This window comes from Macrobrachium rosenbergii, chromosome 30 (assembly GCF_040412425.1).
Source record: "Macrobrachium rosenbergii isolate ZJJX-2024 chromosome 30, ASM4041242v1, whole genome shotgun sequence".
Classification (NCBI taxonomy): Eukaryota; Metazoa; Arthropoda; class Malacostraca; order Decapoda; family Palaemonidae; genus Macrobrachium; species Macrobrachium rosenbergii.
Genome location: NC_089770.1, coordinates 18,547,793 through 18,571,099, shown reverse-complemented (window position 1 = coordinate 18,571,099; position 23,307 = coordinate 18,547,793). Strand labels below are relative to the sequence as shown.

The window sequence follows — 23,307 nt, the reverse complement described above, 5'->3', positions numbered from 1 at the left end:
AAATTTAATAACCCTAATGCTATAACCAATTCAATTTACACTTTATTCAGTATCATTACCCTAAGTAAGCTCTCTCTCTGTTTTCTTTTATAAGAAATAGAATATCACTTACAGTATATACATCTTTCACCTTCATATAAGCTGTCACTTGAGTCCACATAACTTTTTTTTTTTCATCTCCAGTAACTGTTTTCCCAGAAACATCAGCCAATCTTATCTCCAGATCACCTGCCTTCAGCTTCACATTGGCTGTCTCCTTTGCATCAGTGTTCCATTATCCTTTCACCAGTAATATTATCTTTGTGTTCATGTGTCACTTGTTTAAATATTTACATTAACATGTCTTCAGACTCACATTGACCTAACTCTTTCTTCTTATTCAAAATGCCACATTATTTAATGTCAAAATACTTATCTTCACATCAATTTTTTTCATGATCTTCAGCTCTTTGTCTTAACTCCATCTTCATGTCACAGCACCTCATCATCACCCTACTAATCTTTCAGATTTTTTACTAGTATTTCCAGGGTTGTCTGATGCATTGTCTGTTATCTTCTCAAGCTTCTAGGTTCAAGAAAATGAAACAAAAATAATAAGCACAAGAGCTTGTATTCACTTGCTTTCCAGTTGAATATTATCCGTAACAATTTAGTAGTGACTATGTCTGGTACCCCAATCCCTCTTCCATCCATTTTCCTGTGTAATCCTTTGTAATCCTGTGTGATGGCATAGTAAATTCCCCATATCATGTATCTCTCATGGACCTTTCTTACCCATTTACAAAAGGGAATAAAACTGTGAAGTCTACATTAGGGATTCATTCAAATATTTTACATGAAGTTCACAGAAATTAACACATGATAATTTTTCATGCACTATATACTTAAGTTTGCTCTTTTATCCAAGGGAAAGATGACACAAGGAGGAAATAGTGCTGAGTTTATCACCATGCCTGTTTCTCATGTTGTAATCACCTTCCTAGTTTTGAAACTCTTACATCTTGATCTAAAGTTTTGTTTTACCTATTGCATTCCATACTGTTTAACATTTTTCATATTTGTTTGTAATTCATAAGCATTGGTGCATAGTTGGATGAATGTATTTAGGGCCAAAGCCTAAGTACTTGTGCCAAGAAAGTCATTGAGTGTTGGTGCATAGAACTGTATTAATATGTAGGATTTCATGAATTTAAGCTTTAACATCTTTGAAATTACCTTCTTGGAAATTAATGACCTTAATTTCAATAAGTTTACAAGTCTTTATTTAATAAGCATGGCTTATTAAACAAAATGATTATTTCAAAATTTTCAGTTTTAAGTAATCCATCTGTCCTGAATTTTTTAACAATCCTTTTGGGTAGTGCTTTGTTCATACTAAGCAAAGGCACCACTATACTCATTTTATTTGATATGTTATAGTAATCTTTTTCAAAACACCATTTGTACTTAGATCTCTTCAAGACAAATGTTAAGTTTATAATTCAACTTGGAAACCTCAACACTACATGACCTATTGATGTTGATCATGACTCATATTTGTTTGCACCAGCACTCAGAGTCACTAGTCACTAATCTCTTAATAACCAGCCCTTTTTCAGATGTCATAATTCATTATTTTTGCACCAACTCTCAAAGTCACCAGTCACTAATCTCTCAGCAGCCAGCACTATTTCAGCCATCACCACATACTAGAGCACCAAGCACTTGATCTGTTCCTAGTAGCCAAGAAGTGTTTTGATGTTTCATTTTTGTTTTCCAGTACTGTGCCACATCCCAAGAACACTCTCCACCAGATCTACTGTCACCTACTAAGCATAATGAAATTTTAACTTTGACATCCATCACAATCCAATAACCACTGAATGTACACCTGTCCATTACCTCAATTTACAAAGAACTACTCTTCCCCCATGCCATGACCCTTCCCTTTTAGCATACTTCATATCAACTTCCCTCATTACGTATATCATCGTCCACCTTGCCATCCATGCCTTCTTGTCACATTGCCCTTTGCAAGTCCAATCATCTAACCCTTCTTTCATCGATGCAACCCTGCCCTGTTTTCACCATTCTTAACTATCCAATCTCAGATTTGTCATCTCCCTTTTGTAATTTCCTTTGTCCTTTTCATCATTTACCCCTTGACATTAGTTTCCCATTTAACACTGCACTTTCTCACCCTTGTCACCTTCCCTTTACCAACCTTAGTTGCCATGTCCTTGTCATCATTGCCACACTGCCATTTTTTGCCCATACCACCTTACCCTCTGCCATCACCTTGCTCTTTTTCACTTCCATCACCTTGCCCTTGTCACCTGTGTCACCTTGCCACAATGACTATGCCTTATTCCCACCAGAGAGCTTCTGAAATCAACAGAAGTGGAAGACCTGAACCTCACTCAATCCGTTTTCCACGAAGTTGTAGCCGGTGTGTGATAGGAGATGCTTCACCCTCACCTCTTCAACTCAGTGTCCAAAACCCTCGCAAATATCACGCTCTGCCCTCGCCTGCTTATTGCCATGATATATCACTGCCAAGTACCAGTTTTATATCTCAAGAAACCAACCAGATGACAAAGAGACTGGTCATTATAGCCCATTGGTTACCTATACAGAAATCCACAAGATACCCACTTGCATACCTTATGAAGGATATAAAAATAGAATTAATTTCGAGTTAATTTTAGGTAAAAAGACAATCCAACATCACTAATTTGTATACTTTTGCAAGACCATTTTTCCAATTCACATATCAATTAATAAAAAGATACAGAATTGCATTTTCTAGGTGGCCATTTGACACAAATGTAATTTTGATTTCAAACATTAACAACACGACCTTTAAAAGTAACAACAAATGACAGGTTTTAGTACAGTAATCGCTTTTTCACACTGGTAATCAGGGTGTTAGTGACAGTTCAGCACATTTATATGTAAGGATAATTGACGGATATAAATCAGTACTGTACAAGCAGATTAATAGTTACTGAGCAACAATTTTATTGGTGAGATTGATGATAATCAAGTTGGTAATTACTCTTCAATGTGTTCTTTGTAATTGAAGGAGTATCACTCCTGTTATTATTGCGATGAGCCAGTCAGAGATGCTATATCTAGCTGCTGTATATTAGCAGTTGACAAGACTTCTGAAGTGTACCTCAACCTTGGTACATGCTACAATCTTAGTACATGACCTTCCATAGTCTGTCTTTTTAATGCTTGCTTGAGGATACACTCAGGCACATTTCCCTTTTTTTCAAAAGGTATTATCGTTGTAGGTGTTAAGCTAGCTATTGTCATTTGTCGATTTGAATATTTTTAGAATTTTGGCTAAAGAGGACTGTTGTGTAAACAGTTGAAAGCTCCCTTTTTTTAACCTTTTTGTATTTTGAAAAATACAGTCGCTCATATACATTATTGTGGCTTTTTACTGATTATTTCAGGTCACAGTATAGTGATGCGCCATAGATCGCTTTTATTATTTTAAATAATTCTCTTGTGTGATGACTTATCATGAAAAAACAAAGTGATAATTTCAGAAACAAGCCTTGAGAAATAATGCAGCTTATTCTTTAGTGCACCAAATTGACAATAATTTTGGCAGCCAGCATTTGGCAATTAAGCTATAAGGCTGAATTTGGTCAAATTTATTTTAGTCCCTGGTGTTTGTTTGTTCAGCATAAAGTAATTGATTTTAAAACTTGAGTGTTGGAAATATCATTTTAGCTCCACAGTTTTTATAGTAACAGGCAGTACAGAATTTTTTTTATGGCTATTGCATTTACTCTAATGCTATTCTGTCTTTTCCACAAGGTGATATTTTGGGACCTTTATTGTTTTTAACTTCTGCGAGTAACATGATTCTTGGCCTTTGAAATAAATTAGCATGGAACCCAGATGGAGCAAAAAGGCTAGATGCTATTTGTAATGCTTCCTAAATGTACTGATGATAACCACAATATACATCTTTTGTTTTGCCACTGCTGAACTATTATGTCTGTGGATGTTTAGAACAGGCATCCTGAGGCTTCCATCTTTTAGGCAAAATTCTTGAAGCTGAGGTAATGTGTTATCCTGAACAACAGTAATTAGGATTTAAACCATGGTTTGAAGTCTTTCATGAACTTTGTTTCAAGAAGGCAAATCCTCTTTTAGTCATAGTACACAAATTGAATGAATTTTGTGTGCTATTCCTCTCATGGAGCATCTGTATCCTTATTTTCTTGAAGTGAAACAGTGTCACTACTCTGAACTAAGGCTGTTTCATTTTATTTTGAAACTGCTGTAGAAAGTTTATTTCGGTTATTGTAGGTAATATTTATTCATCATTATGTTTGTGTTGTCCATTCAGTTTATACTGAATTCTGTTCTCGTTTCTTGTACGTACTTGCTCAGCTTCAAATATTTCACATACAGATATCATGTTCTGTAGAAGCTTAAGATGACTTAACAGTGATAGTAATATAAGTGACAATCTTATATTGGTACATTTGATAGTTTATATTAGAACAAGAAGTTAGTCATTTACAAATGTATAGTTTGGACAACTGACAGGTATACATTAGTAAGACCTGGTAGTTACTGATTTTTAGTTATATGTTACATTGGCAATTCTATAAATATATACATCTGACCAGTTACAGTAGTTGGCTTGTCACAACCAATCCTTCTTACATTTGGGGCAATTGGGAAGCAGACAGTAGGAAAAGGACTATAATATGACACAAATTGTATATGTGCAACAAGCTTTACATTTACTATTTGACATGAGAGACACTGTACCTTGCTACAACTGAAATGGCTTCATAATTACTGGAAAATAATGCTTAAATTGTTTATTTTCATAAGCTTTGTGTACAGTTTCATATAAAATACACTTCCAGTTTTTATCAGCTCTTAAGCCTTGCAACCTTTTCTCAACAAAACTGTATCATGTTATCCTCTTGTAAAATTCAACGTGAGTGTTTCATTAAAACCAGAGGAATAGAAAAATCTGAATAAATATTGTTGTAATGATTGTGATATGAAATCATCAGTGTTATCACTGAACCTTTTTCCATGGTCATTTCATAATTACAGTACTGTATAAAACAAATGCATATTTAAAAGTCACTTTTTAAAGTTATATGGTCTAAACAAGTCAAAAGTGCTGTTTCAGAAATCAGAACAAATGTAAATAAACAATAAGATAAAAAATTATCAGAACCATCTGTAAATCAATTCTGGAAACTGTTTTAAGTAATGTTCAGTAGATTATCATAATTAAAATACTGAAACATGAACTGCATCAACATTATATTTCATTAAAAATAATTTTTTTATACAGTATAGCTAAATCCAATTATTATTGTAATGACTGTTAACATTGATACTAAGACCCAAAAATGAATTAATTACACACTTAAAAAAATCTTGTCCCTCTTTTGAGAAAAGGTAGCAACAGCTTAAAATGCTTGATGTTTGCTATTCAGAATGAAAAATAAAGAAAACACGCAGCTTTTATGGAAAAAAAAAAAAAAAACATATCACCTAACAATATATTTAATGGATGTGTGTGCATGCCAGTGCAATTGTTCATCATACACAAATGCTGTCATTATGTGTGAATAACAGTAAACATGGGTGTTTGCCATTTATCATATATCCATACTGTCAGTTGGCTCTTGGAGAAAATATGTTTCTTCAGTCTCTGGTACCCATTTTCCATTTCTTGACTGAATACTGCAGGTCTTGACAATGTTCAGTACTCATTAAATACTGAAGTTTGAGGCTTTGCTGTGTGGTAAGTGGTTGAACAGAAAGAGATGCTGCCTTCCCTTGGATTTTAGAATATTCAAAATTGTAACACAAGTTATAATGAAATATGCGCATATACTCCCACTTGCCTTCTGAAGTGACTGCCAAGTGATTACAAATTTTGATCAGAGTAGAACAACTCCAAAGAATACTATTTATGCCACCAAAGAAAAGCATGCCATTAGAGTAGGCAACTGGTTTGCAGTACAGTACACTACTATAAGAAATCATGAATAGTAAATAATCATTTGATGTGGCTTTGTACAGTAACTGAAATTATACCATCACTACTGGTTGGAAATATGACTCGAAACTATTTCAGTGTTACCTAACTGCTTACAATTATGACCACAGTTTCTAAAATATAATTAGCAACATGTATTGGGTGGCATTTGTCTATACAGTATTTTCATGTATAATAGCACCAGCAGTAATTTTTTTTCAGTAGGAAGGGTTAAAAAAAGGATCTAATTACTATGCAAATATCAGAAGTTATTCACAAATTATTTAGGGTAAAATGTTACTTTAGAGAAAAAATTGATTGTTACTTTTTAATATGTGCTGTCTAAGTGGTCATCATGTGACTAATAATCCTACAATGATTTACCTTGATAATTCGGTAAAACAAACTGCCCACATGCCAGCTTTGTCAGATTTCTGAGATGAACTTGACACAATTGGACAGGGTAGGTTCACATCTTTACCTCTGTACACTTACAATCAAGGCAGATCTCCCTCCTTTAGGCCTAGGGTCTTACAACAGAGTGTTTTCTTGACACCCCTCTTGGGACACACTGGCAGCTCAACTTGAACTTTAGTATCATATCATTTGATTCAATACATGATAGTCTTAAAAGGTTGACTGGGTTTGCAGTTCCTTGGGAAGGATCATTCATAATCTGAATATATAGTATTTTACGAAAAAGATGAATCAGTGGTTTTCTAATTCCAGTTCTAATTTGAACCCTCCAAAAATCCTCAAATGGATGTAATTATAGACTGAATTATTCCATTTGAGGATATATTTCTCTCACTTTTGTCTTATCCAGGCACATTTTTTCCTCTGTGCAACTGGAATTATGAGATTATCCCCCTCTACATTTGTAGACTTGTTTTGATCATGTCATGCATCAAAGTAATATCTTAAGTGTGTGCCTTACTGGCAGTATACAGTCAGCTGTCCTGTCATCAAAGGATGGATGTATTGTATTTATGACTGAAGCCCCAGTACTTTGGGCAGGAACATTCAGCATCAACAGCAAAAGCTCATAAGCAAGACAGCAAGGTCCAGGAACAGATTTTACCTTTAGGATTGCTTCTTGAGTTATGAAAGTCCATCTGGTGATGTGACACATACTCTTTATGTCTAGAGAGTGCTTCTTGTCACTTTTCCCAGAAGTTAATGCAAGGTCAAGAAACTAAAACCTCACTTGTTTCTCCATAAAATGACAGGGAACATTTGTTTTACAGTAATTAATTTATGCTAATTTAAACTTCTTGGCTGTTATCAAAATGCCAGCATTCATCTTTCTGGAGCAAGTAACTTAAAAGAATGGCAGACCCTTGACTAATCACGTAGCTGTACATTTTGAGTTAAATCTACGTGATTAGTCAAGGGTCTGCCATTCTTTTAAGTTACTTGCTCCAGAAAGATGAATGCTGGCATTTTGATAACAGCCAAGAAGTTTCAATTAGCATAAATTAATTACTGTAAAACAAATGTTCCCTGTCATTTTATGGAGAAACGAGTGAGGTTTTAGTTTCTTGATCTTGCATTAACTTCTGGGAAAAGTGACAAGAAGCACTCTCTAGACATAAAGAGTATGTGTCACATCACCAGATGGACTTTCATAACTCAAGAAGCAATCCTAAAGGTAAAATCTGTTCCTGGACCTTGCTGTCTTGCTTATGAGCTTTTGCTGTTGATGCTGAATGTTCCTGCCCAAAGTACTGGGGCTTCAGTCATAAATACAATACATCCATCCTTTCATGACAGCACAGCTGCCTGTATACTGCCAGTAAGGCACGCACTAAGATATTACTTTGATGCATGACATGATCAAAACAAGTCTACAAAAGTAGAGGGGGATAATCTCATAATTTCAGTTGCACAGAGGAAAAAATGTGCCTGGATAATACAAAAGTGGGAGAAATATATTCTCAAATGGAATAATTCAGTCTATAATTACATCCATCTGAGGATTTTTGGAGGGTTCCTGACTGGCTGTCTCTCTGCCCAATATCTTTGCTTGTGTTTTCTGTTAAACATTGGTCAGTCTGTGAAGAACATCCTTACCAGCATTGACAGATCTGTAAGTGATACATACTACAACAGAGGGTGTGGCCACTGCAAAACACATGTCATTATAGTCACCACCATCACAACTCTCAAGATGTCCAAAAACTTGTATTTGTCAAGATTCTGATTTAGCAAAGATGACATAGCAAATGTTAGTACAGAAAAACAATTAGTTAAACTTTGCAACCAAGGAAATACCCAGGCTGGAAAGACAAAGTAGTAGAGCGATTTAGTGATTTAACTGTGCCATACATATCAGAAAAAAAGAGTGAATTAATGCCTACTATGATTTATATAAAATGAAAAGTTGTCATAAAGAAATGAAAAAAAAAGCCACACAAATTCTCATTATGAGTGGTAGAACAGAGCTAAAAGGAAATTTGCCATTTATAAAAATAATTCCTAAAAGAAATGAGCATGGAAAAAGCCTTCAGAGGCTCTGCAGCATTTAGAATTTTAAAGCAAAGAACTGGAAAACGTATTCCACAGTGGCATAAAGAACTTGCCAGTACCACTTATTACGTACTGCAGCAGAGAACACAACACTCACAAACTCGCTATATCTATTATTTAACTACACTACTTACCAATGCAACATATGACCTCCAGTGTCTGAGCTTACACCCCACATGGATGCCTCAAGCTGTTTTGGGCAAGAGACCCTGAGGGTGCCATATATTAGTGGTACACACGTTCTTCAGGTGCAAAAGGATTCTTTCTCCTGAATATGTCAGTTTACTGTTCAAGTGCATAATGTTATGAGTGTTCACACAAATTTATATAAATTCATTATTATTATATGTAAAAATTTCACAAGTGATTAATTATATATATATATATATATATATATATATATATATATATATATATATATATATATATATATATATATATATATATATATATATATATATATATATATATATATATATGCAAATTACACAGTCCATTCAAAGGTATGTCCACAATGATAGGTAGGTAGATACTATTTAGCCTACACATTTAAACATGTATGTGTCAGTGTGGGTGAATGTAAACATGTGCAGTACTCTCTAATTGTGACTACATCACATGGAATAGATTGAAGAAAAAAGTATTAGATGTATAAGGTGCCACATTTCCCAAACAAAAAGGAAAAGAAAACAGGAAAGGGTGAAGCAAGAGAACGCGAGAGGTGAATTGTTGTGGGTGCAGAGGTTTAGAGGTGAGGGAAGGGAAGTTGGAACTGTGGCACTCTGTCTCTTCCTTCATCCAGAGCTGGTTGGAGTTGAGATCAAAGTGGCCATTTCCTCTTCCCCATGTTGGATGATTCTTCGTTGTTCTCGAATTTCAAACCAAACGGCTTCTGTACTCCTTTATTTTTAATGTTACTCCCCTTTCTACAGATTTTTAGAGCATTTATTTTTGATGCTAGCCCTGCAAGCTTGGAATCATAAAATTATGATATTGTGTTCTATCATACCAGCTTTTTATTATTATCATTATTATTACCACCATCTTCACATGAGCTCCTTCACCACAAATCACAAGCTTTTTGCACAAACACAGTTATTTCAGGACCAGTTTTCATTTTTCTTTTAGCATCCTGAGTTGACAACTTTGTTTTGCCTTGCTGTAATTTGAAACTTGGAAATTGAAAGGACTCACAATCACCCACTTGGTTTGTCTTGAAAATAATTATTACATTGCTTCATAAGCTTTAAAATTTTTCACAAGTCATACTAAAGCTTCAAAAATATACACAAGTTTTCTAAGCTTCCAAACTAGCCCAATTTGTACTTAAGCTTCAAAAGTGTTCACAAGTTTTATTTAACCTTAAAGATATTCACAAGCATTTCTTGGTCTTTGAAAGTGTCCAGAGCTTGTACTAAGCTTCAAAAGTGTCCATAATGCTTTGTAACTATCCAAAAGTTTGTACTTAAAACTTCAGAACTATACCAAATTACATTTAATATCTGCAAAGTGTCCTTAACCTTAAACATCCATTAATTCTAGACAGTATTCTTAAACTAAAGTGATTTCTTTAACAGCTTAGGTGTTTTGACATACAGCGTCTTTTGACAATTTTAATCATTACAAATTTATTGAAAATAATGAAAAAGTTTTGCTTTGAAAATTAAATAACAATGTAATTGTTGTGTTTTATGTTATACTGACAATAATATATGTAGATATACACTATTACATATTGCATAAAAACACACATATCATATTTCCAAATTTTGTTATCATTACATCTCATTGCCTTTTTTATACCATGATATTATCTATATTTTTTTTCTTTTTTTCTTGGAAGGTGAGGCTCTGAGTAGAGTCACATCTTTCAGTCCCAAGTCTTAAGGAGAGAAAGAAAAAGTTTATTTTTATGTTTATTCCATTTATTTCCTCCTTATGATCTTTATTTCATCTCTCTCTGTCTCTCTCTCCATATCTGTCTTTGTTCCTCTTTGCCAATCAAAAAAAAAAACATTCCTTGCATTTGTTTTTGTATTCTCCTCTCCTGCTTAGTTCCGCCCTCAAGCCGTAGTGTTCGAGATCGTGACTAACAAGAAGTTCGACATGATCATTATGTTGTTTATCGGTTTCAACATGCTCACCATGACCATTGATCACTACAAAATGTCGGACGAGTTCACCCAAGTCCTAGACATCTTGAACCTTATCTTCATCTGCATCTTCACGTCCGAGTGTGTGCTGAAGGTCTTCGCCTTGCGGTGGCACTACTTCAAGGAGCCCTGGAACCTGTTTGATTTTGTGGTGGTCATCATGTCTATACTGGGTGAGTTTCTTGTCTCTTACTCTCTCATTCTCACTCCCTGTGCTGCATCTTCTTTATATATAATTTAACAGTGCAAATCAGACAGCACCATCAGTTCTCTCTCTCTCTCTTTCTCCCCTCTTTACAGTATGTATGTTGATTTCTATGTTCCTCTCCTTGTACCCAGATGTCTAGGAAACTTCCAGTGTTTTCTATCTATCTACCTACCAACCTGGTTTTACTCTGTTCAGAAAATCAAACCATACCAAACATCAACCTCTTATCTGTTATCTTCACAATTTATTTTGTTTATGTTCTTCTATTCGTTGGTTTTTAAGTCCTTTGAGTTCAGCTCGCTGTAAATTCTTATCTTTCTTTCCTTTCATTCTTGATTAACATTTCTTCCTCCTTCCATAATGTTTATATATATATGTCTGTGGTTCGCGATGTGATCTTGATGTTAACTCATTTCTTCCGTGATGTTTTGCAGTTTTTTATCCACTAACAATACCGTCTGGTCATTGTAGCAAACCAAAGGTGGTATATTTCTTTTATTAATGTTCTTTTTACATTTAAACCTATCTGAAGTGCTCCTGTGCTTTGTCCCATTTGTTGATGGGTAGTTTGCTAGCAAGTTGGCACCCTCCATAAAATGTGGAAACTCCCTGTCTTCCTCTGTATTTCTTGAATTTCAAAAGGAAATTTTTCTCAAAAGCTGGGCTAGATTAGGGATGCCTTCTATACGATTGGAAGGGAATAAATGTAATGCACAGAAAATATTCAAAACAGTTTCATCCTATAAATAGTCAGATAAGAGTTGGCAAAGTGGCACCGTAATCTAACCCATGTACTGTACAGTAATGTAAAGTATAAAAAATGAATGAGGTTTAACCCTGGATGAAATGATACGTTCTAAGCCTTCAAAAAGCTCCTGTTAAGCAAATCAGGGGAAATGGAATATCAGGGGGAGAGGGGGAAGAGTGCTTGAAATCACAGTAATTGCATTCAAAAGGGTAAAAGAACAAGGTTTTACCCAAGAAATTCAGTCTTTAACAAAGCACGCAAACAAACAAGCCATTTGTACTTCATCTTTAGAGGGTTAAAAGTTAAGATTTGATTACAAAGTGTAAAGTGGCGTCACAGCAACAGTCATCAACGCCTGGTAATGAAGTCAAATTCTTCTCATGATCAGCACCATACCGGATTTTATTGATATACAGAAAATTGTAGTTGTGTTAGTTAAATGCTAAAGATAAAGAAGAAAGATTTTGCAGTGGTTGTATGAAGTAAGTTGGTATTTTGGAATAAGTTCTCAAAAACTCAGAAGGAAAATTTAAACATTTTAATATTTTTACATTCATAATAAAATGCTGACTAAAATGTTTTACATCCACTGGGTATTTAAGGAAGACATTATCATGTTAAATTATTCAGTGCCATTTATCATACTAATGATTTTACTGAGAACCTTTCAACAGAGAAGTAATGGCTTTTTATTACCCCATAAATTCCTCAGGATTGATTATTTTTTGTGAAATAAGTATATAGTTAATTAGAAATAATCAATCCTGAAGAATGGTTTGAAGAGTTATCTACTCTTCAACTTTTGCATCCTAACTCTTTCCCTGTCTTGAGATAGTTGATAGTAGTAGAGACAAATGCTTGCTTATTTTCCTAGGGAACTTCATCAATACTGTACAGTTACGTGTGCATATGCACAGATACATACGTACTGGGTATCCATAATATTATTATGTATGCACACACACATATATACATACATTCTCATGGATGTTTATACCTACTTTTGTACATGAACAATTAATTGTGTATGGTGTACTGTATGTACCATACATACATACACAATACAAACCTAAGGGTAGATATTTGAAAATTATGTAAGTAGATATGCAAAATTGTGTTTTAGAAAAATTCAGTTCGGTAAAAATACCAGTAGTAAAATCCTGTTCTTTACGCTGATGTAAAAATAATGTCAGTACATTTAGAATACTTAACAATAAATTCAGAAGTATTTTATAAAGAAGTACAGTATACAAGTACCTGCTCATGTCGCAAGGAAGCATGACGTAAACAGATATTTTAAGATTAGTGTAAAGTATAAAATGAATACATAATGCACATATTAAGATTACTGATTAAGATTCTTGCATAGAGTGGTTATTTTACAAAAATTTTATGTTCACAAAATAGAATTCTTCAAGAATGCAGTAATGTGTAAATGTTATTTAACATAAAGTATTGAGATGATAGAGTGCAATGTTTAATTCTTGAAAATTTTAAAATAGCCACAAAGAACATTCACGCCATAAACATTTCAAAATTAGTTTTTTCAGTGTTTGTTCACGGCTAAATTAAAATCTACAGTACATTACTACACGCTTCTCGATTTGACCTCAAAGGATTCAGGATTGCAAAGTTTGTTACCCTAACAAATTGGCTTTGGAACTGAAAACTAACAGGTCCATTATTCAACAGTAGTTTGTGAGTTTGTATCTCAATGCTGCATTTTTCTTTATAAGAGGTAAGTTACATTAATTATCTCATCCTGGAATGCAGCATATATTTTCCCAAATTGTTATGCTTTATCATCTGCATTAATAAGAGAACTTAGTGTATATTACATAAGAAGCATGCTAGCTTTTCTCTTTTCAGAACAATGCCTGCACTCCAAGGTACTATGTTCAGTTAATATTCTCTTTATATTACATGTAGCATTACTTTAACCAACAAACATTAAACAACACTGATGTATGGTTTCTTATTTCATCATCCTTGCAGGTTTGGTGCTGAAGGATATCATAGAGAAATACTTTGTCTCACCTACACTTCTTCGAGTGGTTCGTGTAGCAAAAGTGGGCAGAGTACTCCGATTGGTCAAAGGTGCCAAGGGCATCAGGACCTTGCTCTTTGCATTGGCTATGTCCCTCCCCGCTCTCTTCAACATATGTCTCCTGCTTTTCCTCGTTATGTTCATCTTTGCCATATTTGGGATGTCTTTCTTCATGAATGTCAAACACACTGGCGGTTTGGATTGTGTATACAACTTTGAGACATTCTTCAAGTCTTTCATCTTGCTGTTCCAAATGATGACATCGGCAGGCTGGGATGGTGTGCTATCAGGGATTGTCAATGAGAAAGACTGTAAGTTAGCCAACCCTGAGATTGGAGAGCCAGGCGACTGTGGCAATCAGGTCATAGGAATTGCGTATCTACTGGGTTACCTTGTCATTAGTTTCCTTATTGTTATTAACATGTACATTGCTGTCATTCTCGAGAATTATTCCCAGGCCACAGAAGATGTAGAAGAGGGTCTCACAGATGATGACTATGACATGTACTATGAAATATGGCAAGAGTTTGATCCTAAAGGCACACAGTATATTGAATTCCATAAACTATCCGATTTTCTGGATGTACTAGAGCCGCCACTTCAGATTCACAAGCCAAATAAGTACAAAATTGTATCAATGGACATTCCAATATGCAAGGGAGACCTTGTGTTCTGTGTTGATGTTCTAGATGCACTCACCAAGGACTTCTTTGCCAGAAAAGGTAACCCAGTAGAGGAGGCTGCGGATATAGGTGAAATTGGTCCAGCAAATGATCGTCCCGGTTATGAACCAGTTTCATCTACACTGTGGCGCCAGCGAGAAGAATATTGTGCAAGGCTCATCCAACAGGCATGGCGGCGACATCGCCAGCATAAAGACCAGTCATCATTGTCTGGTGCCGATTCACAAGAGGAACTCAAGCAAGCAGATACCGCCGTCCTGGTGGAAAGTGATGGTTATGTCACAAAAAACGGACATAAGGTGGTGATTCACTCGCGATCACCATCAGTGACGTCTCGGTCCACCGACGTGTGACTGAGGAAAGGCGAGTATATGAAGTTGTTGCTGCTTTTTAAACTAATACACGGGCCGGTCGTAAACAACTTTATTAATAAGTTGTTAACTACCACACGGGTCAGCTGTTAATTAACACATGGCTATGTTAACTCCCACAAAGCTTTGGTACGAATTACCGCATAAGCAGGTCGTTAACAAGCAAATAGCCTGGTCAGTGTGGGCTATTAGTGCCAGCGCTGCTGGTTGGGCCACTCTTGCTCGGGAACACCACACTCTTAATGCCTTGTTGTTTAAGTTTACAGTCCAACTGTCCTCAGCTTCCCGACCCGCGAGTGCCGCGCCCTTTGTGCAGAGATTATTGCCCTAAGTGATTCACCATATGTTTATTTTTGTATTTCATTTTCTAAATGGTTACTGAGCCATTGCTTACCTATCTTGGTACTGATGCTCGGCTCAAGCGAGGCTGGGTGCGCCTAGTCCTCACGACGTTCACTTGTTAGTTGGCGCGAAGGTGACGTGGAGCCTGATGACACTAATGCTCCTGCCCTCTATTGCCCACCTGCTCATGGCCGCCAATACACACCCACGCTCACAGTATTGTTGACACCCGGTGTATGAAGCACCGACAACACCTCCTCCCTTCCCCAAGGATGGCCAATGCATAGCAACAACCATGACTGCATAGTGACACACCAACTAAAGAAGAGGACTGCAGGAGCACCACCTCTTCAGCATCAGCAAGCAGCCCGCAAACAGTGGTGAGCATGTATGTATATAATAACAGCCCAGGTGGGTGGAGTGGTGCACAGGTGTCACAGGTGTTTTGAAAAGGAACCCTTGTTAATGCGCATATCCCAACAACAACAATACGAGTTCTCAACAAGTATTAATGGAAACTTATAACTGCATAATTATAACCCTCACATAAACTGTGTGTGATACACAAATGCCTTTACCTGAGTGCAAGCTGTGCATAATGCGAGTAGCGAAGTGCACAATAAGGTAGAACTTGTATTGTTAGGCGTCGTGTTCCTGGACAGCGTGCCGCCCGGCCCCTGACTCCCTTCCTATTCCAAGCTTTCATTACATCCCCTTTCTATATCCTCTCCTGCAATGTATTCATTTTATTTTCTTATGCAATATTCATTCTACTTAACCCCCAACCTCTTTTATTAACCTGGTACTGTCTATGCTGTAATCATAGTCTGCATTCCTTCTCTCTCCTTTCCTTTCTAGTGCCACTTATCTTTACATGTCTCCAAACTTCCTAACAAATACATCAACTCAATCTGGAACTTTCCCGTCCAGTTCATTTCTTACATCAACTTTTCTTCCTCCAGTTTTCCCACAACCTATCTGCTCTTTTCCGTCCTGCCCCCATGTGCCCTGCCCCAGGGTGGGCCGGGGGGCGCGCCCGTCCTCTTGTTAATGCCGCAGTACTTTCCACTAACTTTTACTTATAAGATGTATTCATTCGTTACATTGTTTTATAAGCTTTAAATCTCTTACTTGGTATGTGCAACTACAGTGAGCTAGGGACAAGCCAGGCAGGAGCCGAGCGTGTGTTTTAGTCCATGTGTGGAGTGAATGTAGTGACAGTCGTGCTCTCGTCCACCATAGCAATAGATAGGCTGGCTCAGTGCGTGCTTCAGAATGGCTGTTAGAACCATACCATACTTTTGCTACCCCTGTAACATTTCTGATTGCTGTTTTTTTCATCCCAAGTCTCAACATTTCATATCTGTTATACATTTGTTATAAAATGGAATACTTTTGCTCTTTGTCAATTTTTATTTCTAAAAATGAAACCCCAAATCAAGTTGTGCATAAACTAAGAACTGGGACTGGACCATTCTACTTTTAAAACTCAGTGACGTGATGCTATGAGTGTAGTTTTTATGATTTAGAAATTATATTTACTTATTTGTCGGCTATACCCCTGTGGTCTTCATCTTCCCCAGCCACAGAGGTATGACCAAATACCAAAACTGCAGAGCTCATTCAGTATAAATAATTTTTTTCATCCGGTTTGCTCCTTCTCAATGCCTTATTAATCCTGCCTTTGCAAAGTCAGATACTTCAGGTCCCACTGTCACCATTTCTCAATGCATGGCATAAGCATCACATGCACGGCTTTCCAGTATCTTTATAGTATCACTGTGATTTGAAACAGAATTGAGAGGAATTTTTGACAACTCTGAAAGTGATTTGAGGAGAAATCTTATGACCATTCATACCTAAGAAGGTTGCTGAAATGTTGATGGAATTAGGATGCTTGTCTCCCTCTTCCCCAAGTGGAGCCTGTGCATCTGAACATTTCATTAACATCATTCATACCTTAAAGGATTCTATCCATATGAATGATATACACTATACAAAAATAAATATAAAAATTATTTTGAATGACTGGATCTTGTGTGTTCAGTACTGTATTACTAAGTCTCAAGACACCGGGTACTTAAGTCACAAAATTTTAATAACACTAATTAGTCCAAACCAGTATTATAAATAACAATGCTTTCAATCTGTTTTTCTCCTCCATACATATTGGCTTCGTGATAATTTTTTTGATGGAAGGTTCAGTCAGAAACAGTACTCATGGTCAAACTATATTTAACAGCCTATCCTCACCTTCTTTCAAAGAATTAAGCAATTTACTTATGAAATTTTCCTATACCGAAACCAGTTTTTTCAGCGTTTGTTTCCCCTGCAGTTTTGCATACTGGGGCCTAAGTCCTTCAGTTTGAGCAAACTCCTTGCTTAAATCATTTCTGCCTGATAGGCCTTTATTGTTTTGGGGACAATACATGTACCCAGTTTTGTTAAGCATCCAGTGTAGTCTCACCTGTGCCTCCTCCACTTTGGTTGTACATTCAAAAACAATTTTATGATTTTATTTATCCTGATGTGAAAATAATTACCCTAACTTCTTAAATTCATTTACATTTCAAGATAAGCATATATATAATTTTAGTAGAACCCCAGATTGTGTCATGTAAATATTCTAGTAATAATATGGCTTTTTTATTATTTTCACTGGCTTTATCTTGCCGCCCCTGTCCTGCCCCAACATCTCACTCCCTAAGGGCGTGACAGACACACACTCGAGCTCAGTACTTGGTATTCCTCCACTTTCCTAAAAACAAAAATACAATAGGAGAGAGACCCCCTTCATCAGTCTTTCTTTTCTTCCCAGAATTTCTGTGTCTGCCCTTCTCCCTCCATATCTGCTAATCCCCCCTCTCTCTTTCTCTCTCCCTCTCTCTCTTTAACCAATTGTTGCCGTGTTGTCTGTCCCTTGTGATTGGGTTGTCGAAATCATGATGGCCTTAAAATCTCTATTGTAACTGGTATGGCTCGTTAAATGCACAATATTCTATGTCGACACTCCGATATTTATGAAATAATTACATTTGAGTGTATAGGATAAGCCGAAATAGTGTAAGGTTATTATGTGCATAATGAAGTTAATAAAAGATTATTTATATTTATGATCATCAGTCTGACATTAAATTCTTAAGAAATGACAATTGCATGTGAAACAAAATATAGGCTGAACAAACAAGAGGTGAGAATTATAAAAAAAAAATTAAACAAGCAAAAAGAATAAAAGGTGAGGTAATGCCTGTGTGTGCGTGCGCGTGGTGAGAGAATAACAGCAAAGGAGAGCAGGCGGGTTTGGGTCCACGTACCGTACGTCCTCTTCCCCCTCACGACGCCAAATAACGTGACCCCACTCCCGCCTGTTGGCCAATCCCCCTCCTGCACCCACACCAGTTGTCAAGGGTCACCAGTCTCTTCCTTTGCAGAGCACAACATAACAGCTCAGCACCAACCCATTGTCAATATTATGTGGTGGGCGTCGGTCTCCCTGCCACCCTATGCCTACCTCTCTTGTGTTGATAATAATAATAATAAAAAATTATTTTATATTATTATGTATTTAGGTATTTTCCAGAGTTTGTGTCATTGGTCCAAAACTCTGTCAAACACTTCTTAACCATGTAGCATAGAACTATTGTTGAAAATTTTGCAATGGAACTTTTAACTCTGAGTGATTGGACTATTGAGATGGCATTCTCTCCTCCCCCCATTGTAATACTCGAGGCTTGACTGTGCTGGCACGAGGGGGCACGGTGCCACCTAGGCATCCAACCAAAGAGCGATTCTGTTTCCCTCCAGGACGACACGCCGCCCCTTGTATTTAGCCAGGTGTGGTTGGTCAGAGGATGTTCCCTTTGCTCAAGGGCTCCATAAGTCAGAGTGTTTTGTCCACAACCGCTATACAGCGCTCTTTGCGAAAGCCGAGAGGCACCCTGCCCTCTCGACTATACAAACAACGGCTTGTCACTGCAGACACTAATTTTTAAGAGACAGTGCTGTGAAACTCCAGATTTATACACCTCTTAGTTTGTAATGTAGAGCGCCCCACCGGAGCTGACAGCTACATCCTTTCCCCCTATTACCAGTCACAATGTGCTAATAATGTTATCGTGATAATAATAATAATACTAATAATAATTATTATGATAAAGAAATTGCTGCAACAGCTTCCGGTGGAACACTCACGCGCACACTCCGTTTAAATATTTAGGTTCGTTTTTATCATCCTGATGTGATATCAATTCTGTAATATTCAAACTGTTATATTCTTGATAAGCAGAAATTTGTTTTCTATTTTGATGGTTGCAATGAGATGTAATGGTTTAATGCTATGCCCTATTGTAAGTTCACCCCCTCCACGGAAAGCAAGGGAGACAGGCCCTTCTTACAACCTCAATGATTGACGAGCTAAAACAACAAAAGTTAATGAAGCTATCATCTGCACTAACTTCCCCTAGTGCTCATGATGGACTAGCCTTTTTCAGAAAATATCAGTCACACAAAAATACATTCAGAGAAATATGCTTTTTCTTCCCACTACCCATCATTGATTAAACCATTTAAATTTGCCTTAATGGTAGCCCCTTGCATCCTATTCCCTTGGTGAACACATTTCCCTTACTTTCCGTACCAGTTATTTAAAAGAACAACGACATGGCGGTATGTTGTAGCTTACGCCCAAAATTGTGGTTTTGCGGAGATTGAATCGCCAAAAATACAAAACAGAGCCAAACCCACTAACATCACTAGCTAACCACTAGTCAGGAAATGGTAGTTGGCAGCTTTGTATCATAGTGACAGTCGTCAGATTACTAAGGAAAATGAAAGGTTCAGTAGATAGATAATGGGAGTGGAAAGGCCAGAACAAAGTGCACATATTCATGTGGTGATGAATGAACGATGATAAAAGAGTACAGTACATGAGATTACAGTATCCTGAAGATGATAAATTTCATAAACCATTTACAAATACTGTATGTATGTGGAAGGTAAATTTTTATAAATATACAGTATATGTGAAAAATATAAATTAAAATACTTTACTAATATTTGAAAATAATTTTACCTGAAATAAACTGAATACAGTATGTAAATTGAAAAAATGCATATTATCATTGAAAGCCTCTCCATAATTATAATTTATTAATGTTTAGTGCTATTCAAATTCATTTTCATTGTATCAATGTGTCATTGAGAATCAGAATGCAAACAGAGGGACTCAAGTTGAAATACAGTATTTATGAAAAAGAAGACGCGATACAATGGACATGATAAGAACTGGGTCAGTTTACACAGACAGCTTCATTCCATCCGTCAACTTAAGTCTTTCTTTCTGCTCCCTTCCCCAGGAGTGGAAAGAAAGTGGGTGGAGGGTGGGAGAGCAGTCTTATAGGTTGCTTTTGTCAATAAGAAAATTATATCTATATATACTTATATATAAAGTCACAAACATATACATTGGAAGAAAAATAGTCTATGCTTTGCTGACAATGAAATGAGTTGTCTCTGGTTATGAAATATTAAAAAAGGGTTTCTGTGTAGGAATAATCTGGAGCTATTGTTGGCAAGATGTTTTTAATATAGATTATCAGCCAGGCCTTTTTATGCTTCGACTGTCTCAGTATTTATAATAACTCATTGTAGCTCTGTGCTTATGATCACTTAATTGTAGAACCAAGAGTGATTGATACAAAGATGAGAACCAAACAAACAAAAAAGAATTTTTTTTACTGGTAGTGAAAGATACAAAAAATACAATGATGAATGTGACAGTTGAAGAAGGAGAAGAAAAGAAGAAACAGAAGAAGTGGAGAACGCTAGCTGCTTGTACTAGTTCCTTGCACAACAAACACCCATTACTTATGGACATTTCAGCTCTGAAGGTTTTCTCTCGCCCAAAAAAAAATTAAAAAAAAAACTTTTCAGCAGTTCTCGTAGTTTGCTTAGAAGAAAATGCAAAAAAAGTTATATCATGTTGTTCTTTCTCTCAAGAGTGTACCAACGGTCAATTTTATGTGAGAATTTAACCACAAAATATGATGTGTCATTTATTTACATGGCAGATATGTAAAGCACCTCCTCATACATGACGTGCATAGGATGTATAACTGAATCAGTACTATATTGATCTTGACCAATTTCATTATGCATATGCACAAAAGACAGCCTGTATCCGGGACTCTGCTGCAATACGTATGATTATGTAAAGTCTACATATCTCGTTTGCCGACACTACATAACTTTTTATGTGTAAGGAAGTTTGTTCAATACGTGTATACAGTACATTCCTCTTATACAGACAGTCGTGTGATGTATGGGAGTCGTGTCCCTGAAAGCATACTGAGATGTATTATAAAGCGACGCATTGTGCATTGCTCTTTAATCATGTGCATCTACATACATGGTCAGTATATTGATGTGCGGTTCCACATGCCGTGAAATTATCGCGTGAGTCAATTTAACCGCAGAACAATATACTGTCGTGATGCTGATGCACGCTCTTCTGTTGTGCTCTAACTTGGCCCAATGGACACGCAAGGCAATACGGCATGTTTCCATGCGCACTACGTATTCTGCGATGTAGTTGCACATATATTGTATTAGATATACTGTATACAGTGCTGTATGGTAAGCATTAAGTATACTTAGGAGCAATACTGACAGAAAACATGTACGCAGTATTGGTCTACCCCTCAAAGAATGTTGGGTTGCCACCTATACTTTGGCTCTGGTTACGAGCACGACAGATCAATTTTTCTTTGATATGAAACTAAAATTATTGTATCATCATAATTGTTATTATCAATATTAGCATCATTGTTATAATTATCATTATAAATGATATCATTATTATTAAAGCTGTTGTTATTATCATTATTATTATTATTATATTATATTATTATTATTATCATTATTATTTGGTTGGTACAAACATCTGAAGATTATTGCAGTGTTTTTAACACATATGATACAATGTCATCTCTGGTCACTTACACTACATGTGCTGACTCTGTGTAGCAGGTCATGGGTGTAATGCTGTGTAGGAATATGACACTATTTAGGAGAGACAGAGACACACTCAAATCTAGATGACTTTTAGTAGCTTCTCAGGTGACCAACACTAAGAATATTACATATTCAAATATATCTAAATGTATTGAAATATTGGTTTTGACTGTTATGCTTCTTCAAAGTTTTACATCTGTTGATCTTTAGAAATTATATATAGAAAAGTATGTTGTCTGTTATTTTATTTCTTCAGGGGAGATTTCTTTACATAATTTTGTGTCATCTGTTGCAAAACATGCCTGGTGTTAGCAGTTATCAAAAATATAAAACCACTTTTATTCCTTCATTATAATAGAAATTCTAAGTCGTTCTGGTATCCATACTCATTATATGGCACCTCTGTTCACCATTCGTCCTGGTTTCTTGTAGAATGTAACCAAACAGTGTAAGATCCATTGTGATAAAAGATGTAGTGAATAGAGCAAAAGGAAAAATATCCCATCCACACAGCAATACACCCTCGACTCGATCCACCCACTTGGCATATTAGTGTCTAGTTACTGAAGAAGACTTGTATACTAATATACTCTGTTATCCTATCAATGTATCGTCTCCGCAAACACATCTGCTCGCCTGTTGGTAGTCAAGTGGTTTCAAGCTGCTAATAAACAAAATGACATTTTCTTTCCTTCTCCATTCAGCCTTTTTGCTTGCACTTTGTAAAATGTTTTGAATTTCACAGTTTGTACTATATTATCTGTAAATAATGTCATCGAATAAATTTTTGATAATTTACCACAAAGAAAAATACTGTTTGAATTTTATCCTCACTGTTATTTTTAATGACCTATCATGAACAACCTTAATTTGGTTAGTAAAAAAAATATAATTTGCAACAGAGGAGAGTCCTTGTCTAATTGATACTTAATACAACTACAGATACATCTTTCAATGAATCTGTCTCCCACAAATAAATATATCTGAAAAATTTTATGTCACAATTACATATTTATTATTTGATGGAAGCTACTCCATGAAAGCATGCTCTGAATTCTCTCTTAAGACCTCCAACCAAGGGCATGGTTCAAGAGCTCACAGGAAAGATGATCACACTACTAACACAATGGCAGTTGTCACAGAAAGCAGTAGCAGAAAGGAAAGTGCCAACAGATTATTTTTTATCAGACTGTGCT

At 36.1% G+C, this 23,307-nt stretch overlaps 1 protein-coding gene across 1 annotated transcript in view; it reads left to right on the top strand.

Moving 5' to 3' along the window:
* The window catches only part of LOC136855108 (sodium channel protein para-like), a 189,692-nt gene extending 166,770 nt beyond the window's left edge, over nt 1-22,922 (top strand). Inside the window, 2 exon segments of the mRNA XM_067131940.1 lie at nt 10,604-10,874; nt 13,653-22,922. Coding sequence (XP_066988041.1) covers nt 10,604-10,874; nt 13,653-14,740 — 1,359 coding nt within the window. The 3' untranslated portion in view covers nt 14,741-22,922.
* The last annotated feature ends 385 nt before the right edge of the window (nt 22,923-23,307 follow it).